Source organism: Lemur catta, chromosome 1, assembly GCF_020740605.2.
Source record: "Lemur catta isolate mLemCat1 chromosome 1, mLemCat1.pri, whole genome shotgun sequence".
Lineage (NCBI taxonomy): Eukaryota > Metazoa > Chordata > Mammalia > Primates > Lemuridae > Lemur > Lemur catta.
In genome coordinates, this window is record NC_059128.1 from 136,246,800 (window position 1) to 136,268,117 (window position 21,318).

At 44.2% G+C, this 21,318-nt stretch overlaps 1 protein-coding gene across 1 annotated transcript in view; it reads left to right on the forward strand.

The window, feature by feature from the left end:
* The window catches only part of GAD2 (glutamate decarboxylase 2), a 67,369-nt gene that overhangs the window by 3,871 nt on the left and 42,180 nt on the right, over positions 1-21,318 (forward strand). Inside the window, exons 5-8 of the mRNA XM_045535122.1 lie at positions 3,727-3,817; positions 4,381-4,493; positions 8,130-8,245; positions 17,168-17,247. Coding sequence (XP_045391078.1) covers positions 3,727-3,817; positions 4,381-4,493; positions 8,130-8,245; positions 17,168-17,247 — 400 coding nt within the window. The remainder of the gene's footprint in view (positions 1-3,726; positions 3,818-4,380; positions 4,494-8,129; positions 8,246-17,167; positions 17,248-21,318) is intronic.

A 21,318-nucleotide genomic window follows, 5' to 3' on the forward strand; every position in this document is an offset into this window, starting at 1 on the left:
ATTGATTAGTAGCCTTAAAAAGGCTTGCTAGCAAGTAAAAAATGTAAAATATGATATGAACATTATTTATCATAGGAATGTCATCTTTTTATATTGCAAATTTTTTGTTGGTGAATTATCAGTATTACTCTAAAGGACTTTTAGCTCTTTTTTTCACATTATTTATACCAACAGAGAGGAAAGGTATGCATAGAAGAAAAGAAGCCTTGGGAAATGGATTTATTACCATACACTTTTGTGAGACTATAGACTTAGAACTTGATACATAGAGAAAGGAATTTAACTGGTCGATTTCTATCTAAGTCAATCTGTGGAGTATAATTTTTGAAGGCTCATTAGATATCACCTGCAATTAATGTTGGTGAGAACCCACGTGATGTCTATACTAGGCATTAAAAAATGTACCCACCCAGCTTTTCACGTATGTCAGTGTAAACCTGAACAATGCTTTTAATTTCTTTTTCTTTGATCCATCCCCCTTGCCTAATATTTAATGAAGTTAATAGTAAATTGCTACCTATTATTTTTATTGCTACCAAACCAAAAAGAATCTATGAAAATGTTTTACATCTTCACCCTTAAAAGCTAGTTGTGTTTGAAATGCAATTTAAAGAGTTAAAATAATGTGAATTGCAAGTTCAATGAAAGTAATAGTTCTGTCTACCAATGTCCCATTTAATATCAGAAAAAGATGGGCCAATTCAATACTTAGATTTTGCCATAATGCTTGTGCAACTATTAGGCAAGTGTTGCTCTAATGCATTCTATTTCAAATTCCAATAAAAATATGGTGGATTAAGTTGGATTTTTAAGCAAGGTGTATCAATACTAATTCAATATCTCAATATTATTCATAACATATTCAGTCTGCTGCCCTTCTCCCCCCAAATAGCATTTCAAAAAATTAACAGCGGTCATCTTCTCTCAATTGGCAAGTTTATGGATTTTTATGCTATAACTGTCAAATTTGTCATTTAGTAGTATTTAGGATCTGTCAGAGTAGTTACCATCCTGCTACCATTAGACATTGTAATACTCCTGGGGAGATTATTTTATAAAATGCATGTTATCTCCTGGTTTCTACTATAAAACCTCAACCTGATTTCTACTTGGGCTCCAAGGTTAGAGAGGAGTGAGGGACAGCAGGGAAATACTTTAAAATGAAGTCTTTGTGGATTATTAAAATGATCTGTGTAAGAAATATTGGAATACAAAACTGCAGGGAATGACAAAATTCTGGAACAGTTAGCATTTGTGGAAGTCGTTAGATTTGGTGGTGGAGGTGGTGGCTGAGGGAGAAAGAAAGGGTTAATGTAGTCTAGAATCTTTAACCCAATCATCAGACAAAGGGAACTGAAGCGTAAATAAATGAGCCCACCCCAGTGCCAGTGCAGAAAGGGCAGTTTGGATTGACTTTTGGTCCCTCCGGAAACAGCTGTGAGTTTCGGGTCACAGTGGCCTGAGGTTCCAGAGTCTGAGCATCCTCCCCAGCTCATTTGCTAATCTGCAGGGAACATTGCAGAGTCCGGAGTGGCAGGAATGTCATGTCTCAAATGCTCTGCCTCCCTGGCTGCCGCGCAGGCTGTGTGTGGCCACTAGCATGGCAAGCCATCACCGGTGCTCCCACCACGGGCTCGGCCTGCAGCAACAGCCTTGGGATGCTGGGGGCTGCGGGGACAGCTGACAGGCTCTCACACTCTCTCTCAGACAGCCTGGCCTGGATTTGCTGGGCAGCCCTGGAAGGCAGCCTGTAGGGGCCACAGCACAAGAGCAATTATAATTAGGGGAATATTTGTACCAGAAATCAAGAGAGCCTGTTGTCCTGCCCTGTCAAAGTACCTCCCTCTGTACTTTCACATAATCATGAATGAGAAGTGAGTGAATGAATGAAAATTTTGAGGCAGGAGGGATGAGGGTGAAATGGCTGACCAAAGTCAACAGCACGTCTAGAGAAAGGGCCACCCAGCAGCTGAGGCGTCACGCTGTTCTCCCAGCTGCCCACAAGCAGTGGATCAGGGCGGACTGGCCTTCTGATGTCCAGGGCCACAGCACGTCCCTTGGAGTCTCGATTTTCTGCAGAGGTTTCCATGCCGACCTTTCCCTAGTGTTAAATACTGAGTGCTAATGGGCACCAGACTTATCCAGAAAATTCCTATGAATTGGGAGAGTAGATTAATGGATAGATTTGCTAATCTTATTAATTTGCTAATCCTCACTTAAAAAAAAAAAAGACTTAGGGAAAGAGAAATAAAGGTACATCAGTGGGAAGAAGACGTGATTTCAGCTGAGATTTCAGCTGCCGGCGTAATGAAATGGGGAGTCAATGAGGCAGAGCGGAGCGCAGGGCTGTCCCAGATGTCCGCAGCGGCAGCAGCAGCAAAGAAGGCCTTTTCACCTTTCGTGGATGGGTGGCCTGAGCGGGGTTAGCCTCAGAGGGCCTGGATAAGAGCACAAAGGTAGAAGGGTACCCTGGAGGCCAGGAGGAGGCAAAATCATGCTGGAGAATGAACAAAAGCGGCACAAGTCCCAATCCCTCTAGAATGTGCTGTTTCCCAGCGCCTGTCTCCTCTCAGTGTCTCTCTGGCCACATGCCCGAGGCTGATAAGAGAGCTCTCCAGTCCAGGAGATAAGCTGTGTGTCGCCTTTGTCCCTGCTTCCCCCATTGCCTGCCTTTATCTTGTTTTGCTAGTGCTGGCGATGAGACTGTCACATCCCCAGGCTGCAGACAGGTGTCTGGTAAGTGGCAGATAGGTTTTTATCAGATGCTATTTCCATAATTGTTAATCTGCCACGATTTTTGCTGCTATGCAAATCTCGGACTTATCGATAGGCTTTTATGGGGTGAGAAGAGGAAACAGAATGCCAGTGAGATATTTATAATCACATTTTAAATAATAGCCTCAGGAGAATGTGGACGTCAATCCATTTAGAGAGTTGTAGAGAAATCCAGAAGTTAATTAGATAAGCCTTGCAAATGGACTGATCAGTCCCTTGAATATCTCTTCATGTATCTTGTTGAGAAGACAGTGATGTTGACTGTATTCGGCTTTATTTTAAACTGTAACCATGAGGGAGCTCTGTTGTTTATAATCCAATATTCAACAGAAAAGAATTGGCAAGAATGAGTTTTGTCCACGCCATCGTTAGACAAACATCACCTTTTGAATCCAGGGCAAATCACTCATCAGACTGTCCTATTTTCTCATTTTTGCCCTGTCTTTCATAATCATCAGCCATTTGTCACTGATATTATTATGAACGTTGGCATGCCTGGAGGACGTCACGGTATGACTGATTCTCAGAATGGCCACAACAAAAAAGGATTTTTAGCAGCGTGAGTGCAAACAAGAAGTAACCTGCCTTTGAACTGCTTTGGGTTGCCAGGAGCATTTTAGTTTGCAAAAATATTGAAAGAATGTAGAAAATAAACTATTGCCGAGCTTGAAAACCACATTTGTGATTTTTTATAGGGTATGTTTAAAGGCAGGTTTTTAGAGTGTGTTTCTCAAAACCCAAAGTAGTCTCTGTGGTTACAGGAAATGGTTCTGGGGTGTGCGTGTGTGTGTCCTTGTGCATTGGCACATGTTTGTGAATGTTGGCTTCCTGAATATGAATTTCCTGTTGCTGAAGGATCTTTCAAGGTTCTTTACCTACAGAAATCATGTGTTTGAGAGGCATGTGTTTTCACTGGAGGCAATCCTGATTCTGGTATTCCATGTTATTCAGGGCATCCCAGATATTTCAATCAACTTTCCACGGGCTTGGACATGGTTGGATTAGCCGCAGACTGGCTGACATCAACAGCAAACACGAACATGTAAGTGGAAATGTATTTTTGTGTCATCCAGGATAATTATTAGTGAGATTCTATAGTCTTTACCTCTTATGTGAAAATATTTTTATTAAGAAGCCCCTAAAATAGTGATTCGAACTTCAGAAGTACACAAGTGTTCACTCGAACTTATTAGAAAAATAGTCCTGCTATATCTTTCATCAATCAAACTATACAAAAATTTAAAAACACAAAAAGGACTTTTTTGGCATTTGGGGTTTATAATTACATATAATGTGAAAGAGAAATGGGACCAGGTGTTGTCTTTTAAATAAGTGTTACTCTGCAATGTTCTTTATTTATTCACCGTGCTAAACCACTCACGTGCATTGTGTCAATGATTGAAGCTCTTGACTTTAGGAATATAGAAAAATGAGCAAACCTTTTGGAAGACCTTTTTGAAATAATTTTCTCTGCATTTAATATTATAGTCATAACATTTGTGAATATGTGGTTTAAAAAAGGAAATAGTTGTACTTATAGCTTTTGTAATGGTGAATTAATTCTTTGAGTTACATACATAAAATGTGGCCATTACTACATTTCAGGTTCACCTATGAAATTGCTCCAGTATTTGTGCTCTTGGAATATGTCACGCTAAAGAAAATGAGAGAAATCATTGGCTGGCCAGGGGGCTCTGGCGATGGGATATTTTCTCCTGGTACATGATATTTCAGTCTTTCTCTGTGTGTTTTCTTCTGCTATGCAATGCCTTCTTATGCAGCTAGGACGGATTAAATATCTAACCTTTATTTCTGCTTAGGTAAAATAGACTGCATTCATCAAAAGAATGAGCGTGATTAAGTGCACATGACCATCGGACATGCCTCCAAGCTAACTGCGCCATGCTTGCATGTGACTTATTGTGTTCAAAAAGAACATAATCAGAGACAGTGCTTACCCAGTACTTCCACTGTCATCCTACAGGCAGGATGTATGGATAATATGGGACAAAAGAATAAAGATTTCTATTAAGGGAATTCACTCTCTGATGCTCCTCCTAGAATTAGTGGAAGGAAAAGGGTTGACTCATTTAATAAAGCATTTGCTGTTCGAGGGCACGTGACAAGGCAGATCTACTCAACAGAGCATATGAACCACTCCAGTCTCTGAAATAATGGGCCAGGAGGCAAATTTACACTAATTTCTAGGAGGGCAGAGTGCCTCAGGAGATAATTTCTTAGAGCTAAAAAAGCAGTGATGATTTCTTCAAGAGGTTTCTCATCCCTTCTCTCCTTTATCATGCCATCCAATCTTTTCCATCCTGCCCTTCATGACTAGCTACTGCATTCTAAGCTCCATTATTTACAACTCTCCGAGCCAAGAGAATCAACCTGAATCAAAAAGCCATGCCCTTGGTATACAGCTCTACGTGTGACCTTGGTTTGATGCAGAGAAGAAATAGAAATTAGGAAGGCAGTGGGAAAAGAGAGTCACTGACCCATGGAAAAGAAACCTGGTGTGCAGCCCATCACCTAATCGGTGGCAGGAAGTGGTGTCACCAGTCCACCAAGAGGGACCCCTCTGGACAGCCCAGAGCCACACCTAACTGTAGTGTCAGGCAGAGGAAAGGCCAAGTGTGAGCTCTCTTCAGCAAATATACAAAGACAAACAGATGATGAGAGAGGGGGAAAAGGAAAAGAAAAAGTGGAAAGAAGAGGTGATAAACAAACAACAATGATCTCAAGTCCAGGGCTTAAGGGAAGCATGTTTGTTTGCAAGCTCACGTCTGCTATTTTATTTTATGTTTTTAAACATATAGCACAATTTTTCAGGTGCTAAAGGAAAAAGTGTTAGTTAAATGGAAGGGGAAATTAACCTTTAAAAAAAAAAGTGATTGAACACCAGCTGTGGTGAATTTTAAGCCAGCCTTTACTTTGTAGGGAACTTAATACTTAGTTTTCCTTTGGAAAACCATCTCTGTTGAGGGAGCTTTGCCACCATCACCTGAAAATGATGCTTTGAAGGTATTTTTCAAGAGGAATGAGGTAGGGTACAGAAATAAACACCATTTTGGCATTTATTCTTCCTCCCCTTATGTGGACGGTTGTAGGACTGAGCTGTCCTTGAGGTGAACTGAGAGCGTGCTCGACTCTATTCTAATGGCCCCCAAGAGTGGACAGAGAACAGCTGTACCTGTTGACCTTGAAAATCTGGGGCTGGGCCTAATTTACCTGGCTGGTCTGGTAACCTACATGCCCCAGTAAACATACACCCAGACAAAGAATCCTCTTTGGCAGTCCTGCTAGGCTAGCTATAGACTCAGGGCTTTCCCCTCCACCCTTGTTGATGATGAGAAAGGACCTGGTGGAGAACACTTAAGCTCTATCATGAGGATTACAGGCTTTCTTGGAGCCCAAAGACCCGTATGTTGTTACCCCAAGGTGCAAGCCACAGATGTCCCTCTACAGTGTGATGTAGACATTGCAAAGCAGGGAGGGGGCAGCAGAGACAGCCCTTGGCAACCCATTTCTGCTCTACTTTCTACAAAGCATCACAGAAGAGAAAGGGCCATAGCATCCTTACTTGCTAATGGATGCTTTTCCAGGTGGCACCCAGCCTCGTTCCTGGGGCAAAGGGTCTTACAATTTAAGGGTTGGGGATAGAGAAAATCATACATCTTATGTGTTTGGGGTCTAAAAGGCTCATTCTCTGGGACTCAACGTGAAGAATTAGGTCTGTGACTTGAATGCATAGCCCAGCTCATTTGCCTTGCACATACCTGTGTCTCTAACATCCACAGGCTTCAAGCTTCTGAGGCCCAGAAGCCCCTTCACCCCCCTCAGGGCTGCTGGGTCTTTAGGCCTCATGGGCAGCTGCACTCAAAGAGCACTTGCTTTGGGTACATCGTCCCCTTCCTCTTCTCTCTTCCCTCCTCCCCCAACCTTTTTGAGAGGAACTTCAGTTCTCAAATGGGGCCATTTTGCCCCCCACAAGGGACATTTGGCAATATCTGTAGACATTTTTCATTGTCTAGGGAATGGGGTCTACTGGCATCTGATGGGTAGAAGCCAGGGATGCTACTAAGCACCCTATAATGCCCAGGACATCCCTCACCACAAAGAATTGTGTGGATCAAAATGTCATAAGTGCAAGACTGAGAAACAATGAGCTAGAGTGGATGTCTCTGTAAAAGCCGACCCCGTGTCTGGCGTCCTACACTCAGTCTTTTAGATAGGGTGTGTGCTCAGAGCAGGCTTGACCTGGATTCTGCTTGTCCTGTGTCTCTGGGGTCCAGGAAGGTAGGAATTGCCCTCATTCTGACTGGTGACAGAGCCAGGATCTAGGTGATGACTGCCCTGTGCCAGGCAGCCTGCTTGGATCGGAGCCCAGGACTCATGAGGCAAAAGTCATAGACCTCCACGGGCCATTCAGCTCGGCACAGACCCGTCTGCTCCTTAGCTACCAGGAGGGAAGGGCTCTCAAAGCACCCACATGAGGGCAGGCCCTTTGGGTGGGATGGGGAGGTAGTACCTTCACTCTGCATCATGGTCTCACGCCTTCCGTGCCAGCATGCTCATTTGCATTCATCACAGTCTGTCTTTTCCCTGCATAGCAAAAATCCTAAGCTTCCCAACAACTCTGGGGAAATCTCATTTTGCTTTTCAAGTGAGACTCTTCTTATAAGGCATAAATTTATGGTATGGAATTCTTGACAATCTTAGGATGACACAGGGAAAATAATTCAGTGTGGACTTAAAATTCTTAGTTATGTGTTTCCCTTATAATTATGAATTACCTTTTGTTAACAAATACAATTCTATTTCAATGATGTCTTTGAGAGGGGAGGGCAGTGTTGAGGGAATGAACAGATGAGCATGATGAGATAGACTTGGATCTTTATCCTTCATTCTATAGGAATTGCTGGTTAACAGCCCACAACCTTAACAGCAGCTGATTTACCTCAATCCAAGTGCAAGGCATTGCATGCATTGAAATGAAAAGAAATAAGTGTTCTCCACTGGGATACAAGTAGGTTTTATGGGCCTAATGCAGAATGACCACACTTACAAGCTGGGAAGCAAGGCAAATCTTCTCTTTTTAAAAACCTCCCAGCAAGAGCAGAATCACCTGCAGTCCCCCTTGGTGACAGAGAGGGGTGGGGTAAGGAGGCAACTGTGCAGTGGTTGGGACGAAGGTGTCTCTAAGCCTGAGAACCCGATTCCAAGGATAGCCAACAGGGTTTCCTCCTGTGTCCAAGGAGGACTCTAGGTCAGCGGAAATAAGGAACGTTGCTTGCATGTGAAATGATGTTGACAGGAAACAGGAAAAGTAACCGTGCGGCTCTGCACTGTAGGTGGCGCCATTTCCAACATGTACGCCATGATGATCGCGCGCTTCAAGATGTTCCCGGAAGTCAAGGAGAAAGGAATGGCTGCCGTTCCTAGGCTCATCGCCTTCACATCCGAGCACGTACGTGTTTCTGTTCCTTCCGAGTTTAAGATGATGTTCTGTAAAGCCCGAGTTGAAGGAATGATCCCCAGAGGTTCTCTTTCCAGAAGACACCTCTTGAGAGAGAATAAGGGTGAGAGAACAGCTGAGGAGTAGGACGAGGTGTCCTCCTTGTTGCTTTGAAATTCAGGAAAACCCTCAGAGATAAAGCAGAATGTTTTTGCTTCTGGTTCCCACCCTTCACTTCTCTGTGACAATGTCACATGCTGGGGGAAGGGGAGGAGAGAAGGCAGCATGACAGTGCACTCATTGGGAGCATCAATGCTGTGCCTATGTAATCAAAACTCCAAAGCCTCCTGTTGATACAGTCTTTCTGTTTAAATATTCAGTCAGATAATCCAACACATATTCTACCCTCATGGCGCCTTGAACCATTTAACATTAATCTTTGGCTGGCTTTACCAGAGGTTTTGTTACCATAAAGAAATACCAGAGGGGTCTGTCATAGCTGATCTTTGGGTTAGATCAGTCTCAGCCAAGCTCAGGGTCCTGCCTACTGCCAGGGAGGGGCTGATGGCTCTGCTCTTCCTTGTAGTATGTTATGTTCCTTCTCTGGCCTTGGAAGCGTTAATCCCATCTCTCCTATAGCCCCTAGGCCTTGCAAAGAGTGGTCTGTCCTGCTCATGAATTGGCATAAACAGCATTAGCCTGCTAGGCAGCCAGCTTTCTCTCGCATGCCAGGGTGCAGCAGCAGACAAGTGCAGGCCACCCTGCAGCTGTGTGAGCGACATCTTGGTTCCAAATCCTCATGCCGTGCAGGGCCTGAGATCAACCTGAGATCTCTCCCTGATGGGCATCAGATGAGCACTACCTGTGTGTATTTCTTTCTTTCTTTTTTTTTTTTTTTTTTTTTTTTTTGAGACAGAGTCTCACTTTGTTGCCCGGGCTAGAGTGAGTGCCGTGGCGTCAGCCTAGCTCACAGCAACCTCAAACTCCTGGGCTGAAGCGATCCTACTGCCTCAGCCTCCCGAGTAGCTGGGACTACAGGCATGCGCCACCATGCCCGGCTAATTTTTTGTATATATATTTTTAGTTGTCCAGATAATTTATTTTTCTATTTTTAGTAGAGACGGGAGTCTCGCTCAGGCTGGTCTCGAACTCCTGACCTCGAGCGATCCACCCGCCTCGGCCTCCCAGAGTGCTAGGATTACAGGCGTGAGCCACCGCGCCTGGCCTCCTGTGTGTATTTCATAACCCCGTTTCTTCATGACCTCTGCCTCAAAAGAGCCTAACATCTGGACCATGGCTGCCCCATAGAAGACCAGAACGTCCCTGATGGCTAGGGAACAGGGAGACAGCAAGGGAAGACAGGGGTCTATAGGGAGACTTGGGGCTCCTGTAAGGAAACGTCACTCCTGAGAAGTAGGGAGCCACAGTGGGTCTCAGATTCACCATGGAATTTTTCTTTTTCCTATTTTGAGTGGAGCATATGCATCTGTGTGTCTGTCTGTGTGGCTGTGTGTGTTCATAACAAGGAAAAACAGGGCAAGTACAGATTGGAAGGCAGTAGATACGGTTCACTCACAGCAGCAGCTGTGGAATTAAAGAAAATTAGTGATTATATAGTAACAAATTATCTTGAACATCTTGTTTTCAGTAATATTTTGGGGTTTTGTTATTTTTTAAAGCTCTTCTTTGGTTTATAGGGGTCAAATTTAGCAGAGAAGACCATGGTCTGAAATGAAATAGTGTGTTACCTTTCTATTACTGCTAAAACAAATTGTCACAAACTTAGTGGCTTAAAACAATGTGAATCCATTATCTTATAGTTCTGGAGGTCAGAAATCTACAATGGGAAAAGCAGGGCTGTGTTTTTCCTGGAAGCTCTCAGGGAGAATGAATTTCCTTGCCTTTTTTAGATTCTGGAGGCCGTTTGCATTTCTTGGTTCGTGGCCTCTTCCTCCATCTTCAAAACCAACAGCATAGCATCTTCAAGCCTCTACCCTCCTTTCACTCTGGCCTCTGTTTCTACCACACATCTCCTCTGTCTCTGATCTAACCCTCCTGCCTCATGCTTTCACATGTAAGGACCCTGTTTGGATAATTCAGGATAATCTCCCATCTCAAGATCCTTAACGAAATCACATCTGCAAAGTCCCTTTACCATATAAGGCAATAGATTCACAGCTCTCAAAGATAAGGATGTGGATGGCTGTTGGGGGATCTTCATTATTCAGCCAACCACACTAGTACCCCACCAGGAGATAACTTTCACTTCTCAGCTTCTCCAAGGGTAGAAAAACATGATATAATTTTTCTTCTCAATTACTATTTCCCTGAAGTGGATTTGGACCCCTAAATAGTTAAATGTGACTACATTCTCAGCCTTGGAAAGCCCAGATGGCTATATAGCTGGCATGTTTTTCTTTTGGCTTTCAAGTTGTTTCCATGAGCTAAGATGAGGAGGGCCCGGCAGCAGGCTGCCCTGTGCTTTCTGCCAGGCATCTCTGGTTTCTGCATGAGCTTCTCAGCCTCATGGTTCGTGTACATTGACTTGGCCTTGTCCAAAAAGCTCAGGCTGTGTGGTCTGAGAATGATTTTGCTATACCGTCTTTTCCTGATATTGTAAACTTGGGGTCTGCTTCTTTATTTCTGAGAGAACAAAACGTGATTCACCACACGACAACCATTTGGTCCCCCCCTCTTCCTTCCTGTATTTCTATCCATGCACATCATTATGAATGATTGCTTGAATTATGAACCTTTCCTAAAATGTGAGTTGGTTCTAACAATAAGCTTATCATTTTTGACAGATGAACTGTTTTTCTAATGCATACCTTATACCTGATTGCTATTGACAGTTTCCAAAAACACTTCCAATATATATAAGCTTGTTTGATTCTCCCAACAACCTTGTGGGAAAAGTAGAACGGAGATTGTTATCAGCATTTTAAAAATGAAGAGGCTGAAGTTAGCTAGATAGGTAGAGGATCAAACTGGATTTCCTGACTCCTAGACCAGTGAAGTCCCTTCTCCAACTACTGCTGTAGAAATAAAATTAAAAGATTTAGCAACAAAGTTTTGTACACAACAGCTCATCAATTGACTTAACATTTTATATCTTCCCTGTTAGGGTGTGAATTTGTACGCAGACTGAGAAAGATTTCTCACACAAAGATTAGGATATAAAGATATAAAAAGTTTATAAAAAGATTTTTGGTTTTTTCAGAGAAAGAGATAGAGAGGGAGAGAGAAGGGAAGGAAAGGGAGAGGGAGAGAGAGAGAAAGAAATGAGAGAAGGGAAAAAGAAAGAAAGAGAAAGAGAGAGGAGAGAGAGGCCACAGCACACAAAGTAGCTTGATATTTTAAAGGATTAAAAAAATGTTTTTCCCTTGCTGCAGACTGATAACAGAAGTGGCTGTGGAGCAGTTGAGTTTATGTTTCCCTTTTTTCTTTTTTTCTTTTTTTTCTTTTCTCTGCAAGGCTGGGTTTATCAGAGTCTTGGCAAGAGCAGGAGCAGAAAGTTTGCACCCCTACTGTCTGCTTAGGGCTCTTCAAGGCTCTTCAACGCTGTGAAAATGAACTCTTAGAGATAATGAGTTAAATCCCAGGTGTTTAATCAAACAAATCAAAGGGTAGTTGTGTTGTGAGTTTCTTCTTCAGAGGGACAATTATGTGCTGTGAGTTTATCTCTCTTACTTTCTGCTTGATAGTTTATTTTCCTCTGTTAGATAGGATATTAGTAAGGCCACCTTTCATTCCTTAGTCAAATTTCCACCATGTGCTTTTTTCTTAATGTGAAGGGGATGCTAAATTGTTAATGCTTCCCCTTGCCCCCCCAAAACCCTCCTCATTATCTCATAGGGCTGGACTGTAGGAGGCTGAATTAAAAGTGAATCCTGCCTTTGAAGCTCCAGGTTAAGAAGTAATGTGATCCCCATCTCTCATTCCTTCTGGGCTCTACACCTCATGCGTCATATTCAATTCATCATTTACTGTAGCTGCTTCTGGCCTCAGGCCAGGAAGGCCACATATTCCCTTGGTTTTTTCAGATTTTACAATCACTTTGTCTCCACCAGCTCCAGAAATAGATCTGATGAAAGAAAGTTACTAAGTCATTTCTCAAATGCTTTTGCTCCAGGCTAAACAATGCCAATCCTTGCATGGAGATTTCTTTTTTGGATTGCTTGGCCCACAGGGAGAAAGGGTAGTGTCAGGCAGGTATGTTGATGCAATGAGGAGAGGGGAGGCCAGTGGCATCAGCTGTTCTCTCTCCAAGGCCCAAGACTTCTGGATAATCAAATGATAGTCTTATAAAACTCTTGCCTCAGCACCTGGGACATAGGAAGCTCTATGTAAATATTAGGTAACTTAAAAAACAATAACTTTGTTTTATAGATGAAGAAACCAAGACTCAGAGATGGTAGATGCTTTGCCCAAGGTTTCCCCGTGAGTCAATGGCAGAGCCAGATCTAGAGCCTCAGTTTCCCTACAATCCTTACATTGCTCTTTCAACTACTGGGCTGGATGTCCTGAATGCCACTCTCTAGCTGGCTGCTCTAAATCCACTTGGAGCATCTTTTCTCAAATCCCATTTTCCCCATGTTGATTCTTCTACTGCTAATATTGATAGAATGTCAGAAGAGTTAAGAGCTGAGATTTCCAAGCTAGTGTGTCCTTTCTCTTTATTTGAAGTCTCGGGTTGCAGGTTAGCAGGGCCTGCCGCTTCCTCCTGCTCGAGAAGGACTCATCTTTGGCTTTCTGGGGCAGGTGCCAAGGAGACCTCTGGACTTGCTTTTAGAATGGGCCTGAGATTAGAGGCATTGGGGTCTACTGAGCCCACCGTCATCTGGCTCTAATCATGAAAGCCATACCTCAACATTGGGATATGTGGCTAGAAATTTATGTCAATAGTGACATTTCCCTGGACTTGTTCTCTGAGCATATGGTTGGCAAAGTCAACAAACATTTATCAACTATACACTGTGACAGAGCCGTTGCCCTCATGCAGCCTCCTATGTTCTAGTAGGGGGACAGACAGTGACCTAGTAAGTATTTACTCTAAGGTCATGTGGTGACAAGATAGTAGGGGAGAGTGGGCTATTTTATAGAACAGTCATAAAAGATCTCTCTGTGGAGGTGATATATGAGCAGAGACCTATGTCAAATGAGGGAGGGAATCATATAAATATCTGAAGGAAGGGTTTTTAGGAAAGTGGAACAGCAATTACAGAGGCCTAGAGGCAAGAGCAAGTTTAGCCAGCTCACAGAAGGCCAGGAAGGCCAATACCGCCAGGTAGGGACAGCAAGGGGAGGGGAGGTGGGGAAGGTGGCTGGGTACTAGGACCATCTTCTGTGTGTCCCCCAAGCCTAGCACAGCCTTCCCCCTGAAACCCTGTGGTCCACTAGGCAGTTGAATCTGGGTCTTAAATATTTGGATATGACCAACAATGGCTCGAAAGTATCAATGCAGCCTTCCAGATTTTTTATCTCAATTCTAATAGAGAAGCAGAAATCCGCCTGCCAACACTCGTAACTGGTTTGTCTCCGAGCTTTCTACCACTCGCCTTACGCTCACACCGTCCCTGAAGGTGAGATTTATTGTCCCCATTAAAGAGTGAGCGAGCTCGTGCCACACGCTGCAGTCAAGGGCTAGCTGGATGGCAGGGACCTGTCCTCCTCCAGCCTGGGGACACTCAGTCCTGCTTATGCTAGATAGTCTCATCCCGCTCAAACCCAGAAAGCCTGCCTATTTTTTAATTACAAGTCTTTTATAACTATACAACCCCTTATTTGTCTGCACATGTTTTAAAGCTAAGGGAAATCATGTGACCTGTCTGAACTTCCCTTGTATTTAAAAAAATAGAGAAATGACTCTTCAATCAACTTTGAATTTTTCACTTAGTATAAAATAAAAATCATAAGGGGTCTTAATACATATTGCCCTTAAACAGAAATATGATTTAGTCCTAATTAAGCATGAAAGTCTATCAAGGGTCTGTTGTTATTTTTCACAAATCAGGGAAGGGGCTTATTTCCAGACATTCTATTGATGCACAACTGATCTTTACGAGAGTCTTAGTAGTAGTATGTAATAATTATAGTATCATTATTTAGGGACAAATTTGAATCCTTGTAGCTCCTAATTTGTGCTCAGCATTTTGCCTGATGGATACAGTGGCCTACCCCATCCCCACTTTGGCGCAGCACATCACGTCTGAAGGCCACCCACACCGCGGGTCCCTCTCGCCCTCTGCCCAGGGCCAGGCCTCCTGAGTTCTCTTCAGACACCTACTTTCCTGGGTCCCCCGCAGGCAGAAGCCTGTTCTGTCCTCTGGTTCATCAACAAGTGTCTGCATCCAATGCGGTGCTGAGGATTAAAAGCCAGAGGCAGCTGCTTGCACTGTCTGCGTCGCTTCTTCCTCATTAGGCAGCGGTTTCTGTTTGTCCCTCTCAAGTTCCTTCCTCTCCATGGGTCCCTTGCTATTCGTGGGTAACGTTTAGCTATTTTGCGGCTCCCTCTCCTGCAAATACAAACAGACTCAATGTTCGCCACCTCATTTTGTTTTTCATGCCTCATCTCACCTTTGTTCCCCATCTTTAAGTTTTCCGTTTGGGGACACGTTTTTCTTTAAATTGCTAGCATTTGGTGCCGTGATCAATTATCCTGGCTGATTGCTCTTCCTTTAAGGATCCCTATTCTTTCTCATTAAAGACCAGACAAGAACGCAGCCTCTGTCACTGCCCAGGTGCCCCAGATCTCTTACTTATCCCCCATTTGCCATTTGGCAGTTTAGTGCTCAAGAGCTCGCTCATTCACGGAGGGGCGTAATTCGAGTGGCTTGTGTTCGCTCAGTGGGGGCAGCTGGCTCCCCTGTCTTGTGCCCCGCCCCCCAGGGCTCTGCTAAATACACAATACACATCTTTACACACCCTGGCCTAATGAAGCTTTCTCCTCTGGTTCCCAGGTATCTTGGTAACGACCGTCCACTTTGTCATTCTCAGGTTGTAAAATGAAGCTAATGGCCCTTCCTCATGCCTTCTAGCAGCAATGAGCTTTCTCAGCTCCTCTGTTCAATGTCCCCTTGATGGGTTAACATTATTTGCCGCTGTTCTAAATGTGATTTCTTCTTGCTTATTAGACATACGCCCTAAAAATATGTGTGTTAAGAGTTCCTGTGCTGCATTTGCATATTTAAGAATTCAGATGAGTCAGAAGTGGGCATTGGAAGAGAGAGTACCCCCTTTGGAACATAACTTAAAATTCTAGTCAGCAGCCCTTTGGAGATGTAAATTGAGGAAGCGCTCTCCTTTTGGACAGCTTAATGATCTGTAGTTAATAGTAAGAGGCTGATGTGGGCTGCAGCACAGCTGGGCTTGGGTTAGCCTTTCGAAGCCTTCCAAATGGCACAGTGATTATGACCATTGAGACACACAGTCCTACCCAGAATCAATAACCAAAAGCACAAACAAAGACTTGGCAATGGCTTGCCCGTGTGGCCTTTTCTCTGCACACAGACAAGTCGTTCTGCCCCAGCCAGGAACTGCCGCCTCCTCCCAGAGTCTGCTTCGGGCTGGGCAGTTGCCTGCACGACAAACAGCCCCTCCAACGCTGGGATGCAGAGTGCTAAATTTAGGGCCAACTTCTCCAACTTCCTGAGTGCACACAATTTCACTGAACTTGGGAAAAACTGAGTGTAATCTCTTCGTAGCAAAATGCAAGTCTGGAAACCATACAATATTCATACTTTGCTGCTGGAGGTGGCTGATTACATGGCTTGGTTACATATGACTTGATGGAAAATTGGCCCGGAGTTACTGTGTGTTGGGGTATCAGATCCATTTACAATTTCCAATATCTTGTTATCTTCATTCAAAAAGCCCAGGTGAATTCAACCACAATAACAAAAAAATAAACAAAGCTATTCAAAAATGGGCAGAGGACTTGAATAGAATGTATCCAAAGAAGATATATAAATGTCCAATAAGCACATGAAAAGATGTTGAACATCTAACCATTAGGAAAATGCAAATCAAAAGCAAAATGAGTTACCATCTGACATCGCCTAGGATGACTATTATCAAAAAACAGAAAATTACAAATGTTGCTGAAGATGTGGAGAAATTGGAACCCTGTTGCACTACAGATAGGAATGTAAAATGGTGCAGCCACTATGAAACAAAGCACGGAAGTTCCTCAAAAAGTTAGAAATAGAGATGCTATGTGATCCAGTAATTCCACTTCTAGGTATCTATTCAAAACAATTGAAAGCAGAGTCTTAAAGAGGCAGTTGCACACCCAGGGTTCATAGCAGCATGAGTCACAATAGCCAATTGGTGGAAGCAACCCAAGCGCCCATTAGCAGATAAATAGATAAACAAAATGTGGTCTGTACAGACAGCAGAATATTAGTCAGCCTTGAAAAGGAAGGGAATTCTGACACACGCTACAACATGGAAGAACCTTGAGGAAATTATGCTAAGTGAAACACACCAGTTATAAGAGTCAAATACTGTATGATTCCATTTATCCAAAGTACCCAGAGTAGTCAAATTCACAGAGACGGGAAGTGGAATGGGGGTTGCCAGGGCTGTGGAGGGAGGAATTAGGGGTTGTTTAATGGGTACAGAGTTTCAGTTTTGCAAGATGAAAAGAGTTCTGGAGATGGATGGGGGTCGTGGTTGTACAACAAAGTGAATGTACTCAAGGCCACTGAACTGTACACTTAAAAATGGTTAAGATGGTGTTTACATTATATGTGTTTCACCACAGTTGAAAAAAAAAAAAAGGCACAAGTGAAGGATGCCATCTTCTCTCAGCAGCCCAGGCATTGGAGGAACAGACTAGAACTAAAAGGAGAAGGGAAAAAGAAAAAGCCAAGGGAATGGATCTTGTCTTTATATGGAATTAATTTCAAATATGCGTTTTTTTTTCTTTTACAGAGTCATTTTTCTCTCAAGAAGGGAGCTGCAGCCTTGGGGATTGGAACAGACAGCGTGATCCTGATTAAATGTGACGAGAGGTGAGCGCGCATCTGCGACCCTTGTTGGTTAGCAATTTGCAAGTTCCAGCACAGATACCTGTTGGCGTGAAAATAGGAGATGAGCGTGGGGCAGCGGGCGGCTGCTGACCCCGCTGTTCCTTTTTAACATGGGCTCTTGCCTGGAGCCCTCGGAGTTGCTCCTCCATGCCATGGAGCCTCTCACAGCCCTGGACTCAATCGGAACCTTTGCTAAATCAATCAGAATAGTCTGCACCAAGAAGGTGCAGAAGGACATTCATCACCCGGGCACTTCAGTAGCAGCGGGCAATTTGAGCCCTGATTGATGGGGGTAGCATCGCTTTTGGCACCATGGACTGCATAAACTTGCTGAGGTGATTGCAGGACGGGGTGCAGTTTAGTGAGCAGGAGTGAATGATGCACCAGGAACGCAACAACTCTGTGCTGGAAACACAGGGATTCCTGGGGAAAATCCCCGTCTTAATCGGCACCTGAATTTCATAGGCGCTCTGGGATCTGGGGTGGCACTTTGTGGGGGAGATTTTAAAGTATTTTTTAGGATATCCATGTAAAGTATCACTGGCATACTAGGAACCTAGTAAAAACTAGATTCAGTCTTCAAAAGTTTGAGTAACAGCTTTCACTAAATTAAAAGGAAGCCACTCAATTAACCATGTATTTATTCATACGTATTTATTAGGCAGATGTGTATTGACTGGCCACCATGTCACTAGGCTCTAGAGAAGCATAACACACGATCCCAGTTCCCTGACAACGTGTGATCTCGGTGGGAGTATGCAGTAGTGTCAGAAGGTGACAGTCACATGGTTGGATTGCACAGCACAGGGGACACGCGTGTATGTTGGAAGCCATGGAAAGCTTCCTGCAACAGGCGGGACTTCAGCTGGATTTTTTAAATTAGGAGTGAGCGCGGTGGGTGCAGGGAAAGGCAGGGGCACTGACAGAGGTTCAGGAGCAGCCGCAAAGTCACGGAAGTGTGAATAATCCCCTCATGGGGCTGGAGGAGCCAGGCGTGACCCTACGTAGGAGGAGGTGACGGCCGTGGCAACTACGGTTGGTCACGTGGACCCCTGAAAGTTCTGAAAACCCAGCCGATTCATAACCATGCTCACCTCTGGGCGATGAGGTTAAAGATGATGTCTCCTTTTTGTTTATACCTTTTGACAGTGCCTACTTTTGTTTGCTTGTTTGCAAAGAACACACGTTACTTTTACAGTCAGGAAAAACAAAAGTGTGTTATTTTTCCTTCGGGAGCAGTGGAGCTAAATTTAGGATTTGAGCTTGATAGGTCTGGGAACAAGGTAAATTGGAAGCATTTTTATTCAAGAAGGACATGGATGAAGCCACCCTGTGGGAAGCAAGGGGAGCGGGTGGGCCAGGTGGGCCAGGTGGGAGGCTCTACAGTGAGACAGGCATGAAGTGACACCAGGACAGGAGCAAGGACCTGCCTTGTGTGTTTAAGGCCACCAGTGTGCCTGAGTAGCAGCTACTTAAGAACTGAGATTTGAGGAGAAAACTAGCCAAAAAAAAAAAAAAAAAGCTGCTAACTAGGAATAAAGGTTTAGATGACTTTGAAATGTGTCTTACTGTGTAGTTGATCAGTTTTAAGTAAGGAGTCTAGAATTCAGGGAAGATAATCCCCCAGAGGGGCCGTCCTTGTCCTCCTCCCTAGCCTCGATAGAGCATTCTTGACTTGAATCCCAGTGGGCGGACAGGGGATGGCTCTTGCCTCCACTCTTAAAAGCATGAGTGTTGCCACTTCTACTCCTGGGAACATCAGGTGTGACAGTAGACGTGATCTCAGACAAGTCCCCAAGCCAGCCACCCGGGCCTCACGGGAGCAAAAGGCCTGAGGACATGTGACCCTCTGCAGGCAGCGTCACGCTTGCAAGAGACGCGAGGCCTGGTGAAGAGGGAAGGGCTGAGGGAAAGGGTCAGGGACAGGCACGGGGCTTGTCACTCACCCGCAGGGGGGCAGAGCAGGAGGCAGGAGGCAAGGAGTGCTGGGAAGCCGGTGGGGATGAGAACCAGTGACTGGCCAGGTGGCCCCAAATGGGAAAGTCAAAGAATGTTATTTTTAATGATTTTAGAAGCCATTGGAAAAGCTAAAATAATGCTATAAAGTATGGTTTTTTACCTGATGAAACCTCATGGGATGGGGCAGGGAGAGCTGTAAAGTAGAGGAAGGAAGGAAACAGAATGGAGCAAAGAGAATAAGAGATAAAAGGAAGGAAAACCAAGGCCTGGGAGAAGACAGTTCGTGGAGGAAGCGTGGAGCAAGGAGGAAGTGTAGAGTGGAACGAGAGCAGGGGCAGGAAGCACAGTGGGAGCTTTAGAAGGAATAAATCACAGTTTTGAACATCTAAAAAACAACACATGCTTACTTTTAAAAAAATAGAAAATAACAGGAAAAAATCATAGTTGCACCATTGAAAGACCATCACTAACACTATTTCGTTGTCTAAACCTGAAATCTCTTAGAAGTGTATCCTTTTTTTCCACCCTGCATATTTGTGATCATTTTTTTCCTAAGTAGACAAGATAACATGAGTATTTTTCTACATTATCACAAACAGAAGCACATTGAACTATATAATATTTCAGGTGTGACTGTGTCAGGGAGTATTACGGTACTTTAGAGAGCCGGCTCTGGGACCGAGTTGTTCGAATTCAGACCTCAGTGCCAGCACGAGTGGGCACGTGCCTCTCTGGGCCTTGTTTTAGCTGAAAAAAGGAAAAAGCAGTGGCACCTTCTTCATAGGATTAAATGTGTTGACAAATGCAAAATGCTAAAAAAATGGTACCTAGAACAGGGTGCACACAAAATATTAGTCTGCTACTGGGCATTTTCCTGTTACTGGTATTACTGTTACAAATAACCTTCCATCCTTCCGTGGACATCCTTACGTGGCTACAGCTCCTCCATTCATGTTTATCTCTTCGTGTACCTACTAAGATTACATGAATGTTTTGAAGGAGTGAGATACATCAGGCCGACGTGCCTTGCAAACGGTTTCACCAGTTTGTTCTCTTAACAGTATTATATGAGAGTCTGTTGGGAAAAAAAATTTAAAACTGTGTTAGTAGCTACATGTAGTCTTTAACTTTATATTGGTAATTCATATCATCTGTATAGCATGAGTTTAAGACTGAGAGCCTGGCCTTAATGATTTAAGTCAGTGGTCCCCAATGTTTTTGGCCCCAGAGACTGGTTTCATGGAAGACAATTTTTCCACAGATGGGGGAGTGGGGCAGAGGGTGGGGGGGCGCAGGCGGGAATGGTTTTGGGATGATTCAAACCCATTACATTTACTGTGCAGTCAAACCTCTCTGCTAATGATAATCTGTATTTGCAGCCGCTCCCCAGCACTAGCATCACCGCCTCAGCTCCACCTCAGATCATCAGGCATTAGATTCTCATAAGAAGTGCGCAACCTAGATCCCTCACGTGCACAGTTGACAGTGGGGTTCGTGCTCCTATGAGAATCTAACGCTGCCGCTGATCTGACAGGAGGCAGAGCTTGGGCTGTGATGCAAGCGATGGGGAGCCGTGGTAAATACAGATGAAGCTTCACTCACTGGTCCACCACCCATCTCCTGCTGTGCAGCCTGGTTTCTAACAGGCCACTGACCAGTTCCAGTCCACAGCCCAGGGTTTGGAGACTGCATATTTAAGTGAAATTGAAGTGTTTGGTGTCAGAAACCCAGGAGAAGGCCTTGGACTGTCATTTGTAGCCACCATTCCTGCCAGAATTGGCTAAAACGCTCTCAGTGGCCAGTTTGTTTTATTATCACGTCCTCATGAAAGTCAGATGTGCAGTTCAGCAAATCACTTAAGGCCGACAGTGTGAGTTCCCCACGCTGGTTTCTCCTAAGTGCTTTGTGAAGTTTGTCCCGACTTCCCCCAAACACAAGCCTGGACCTGCTCTCGCAGGCTTCCCTTTCCTGTGGTTACCCCTTCCTACCGCACATTAGTCTGTCGGCGGCTGGGTGGTGGGAAGGGAAATGTCTCAGTGAAAGAGACAGTCTGTGCCTTTCTAGCTATGAGTCCAAAGCCACGTGTGTAGGAAG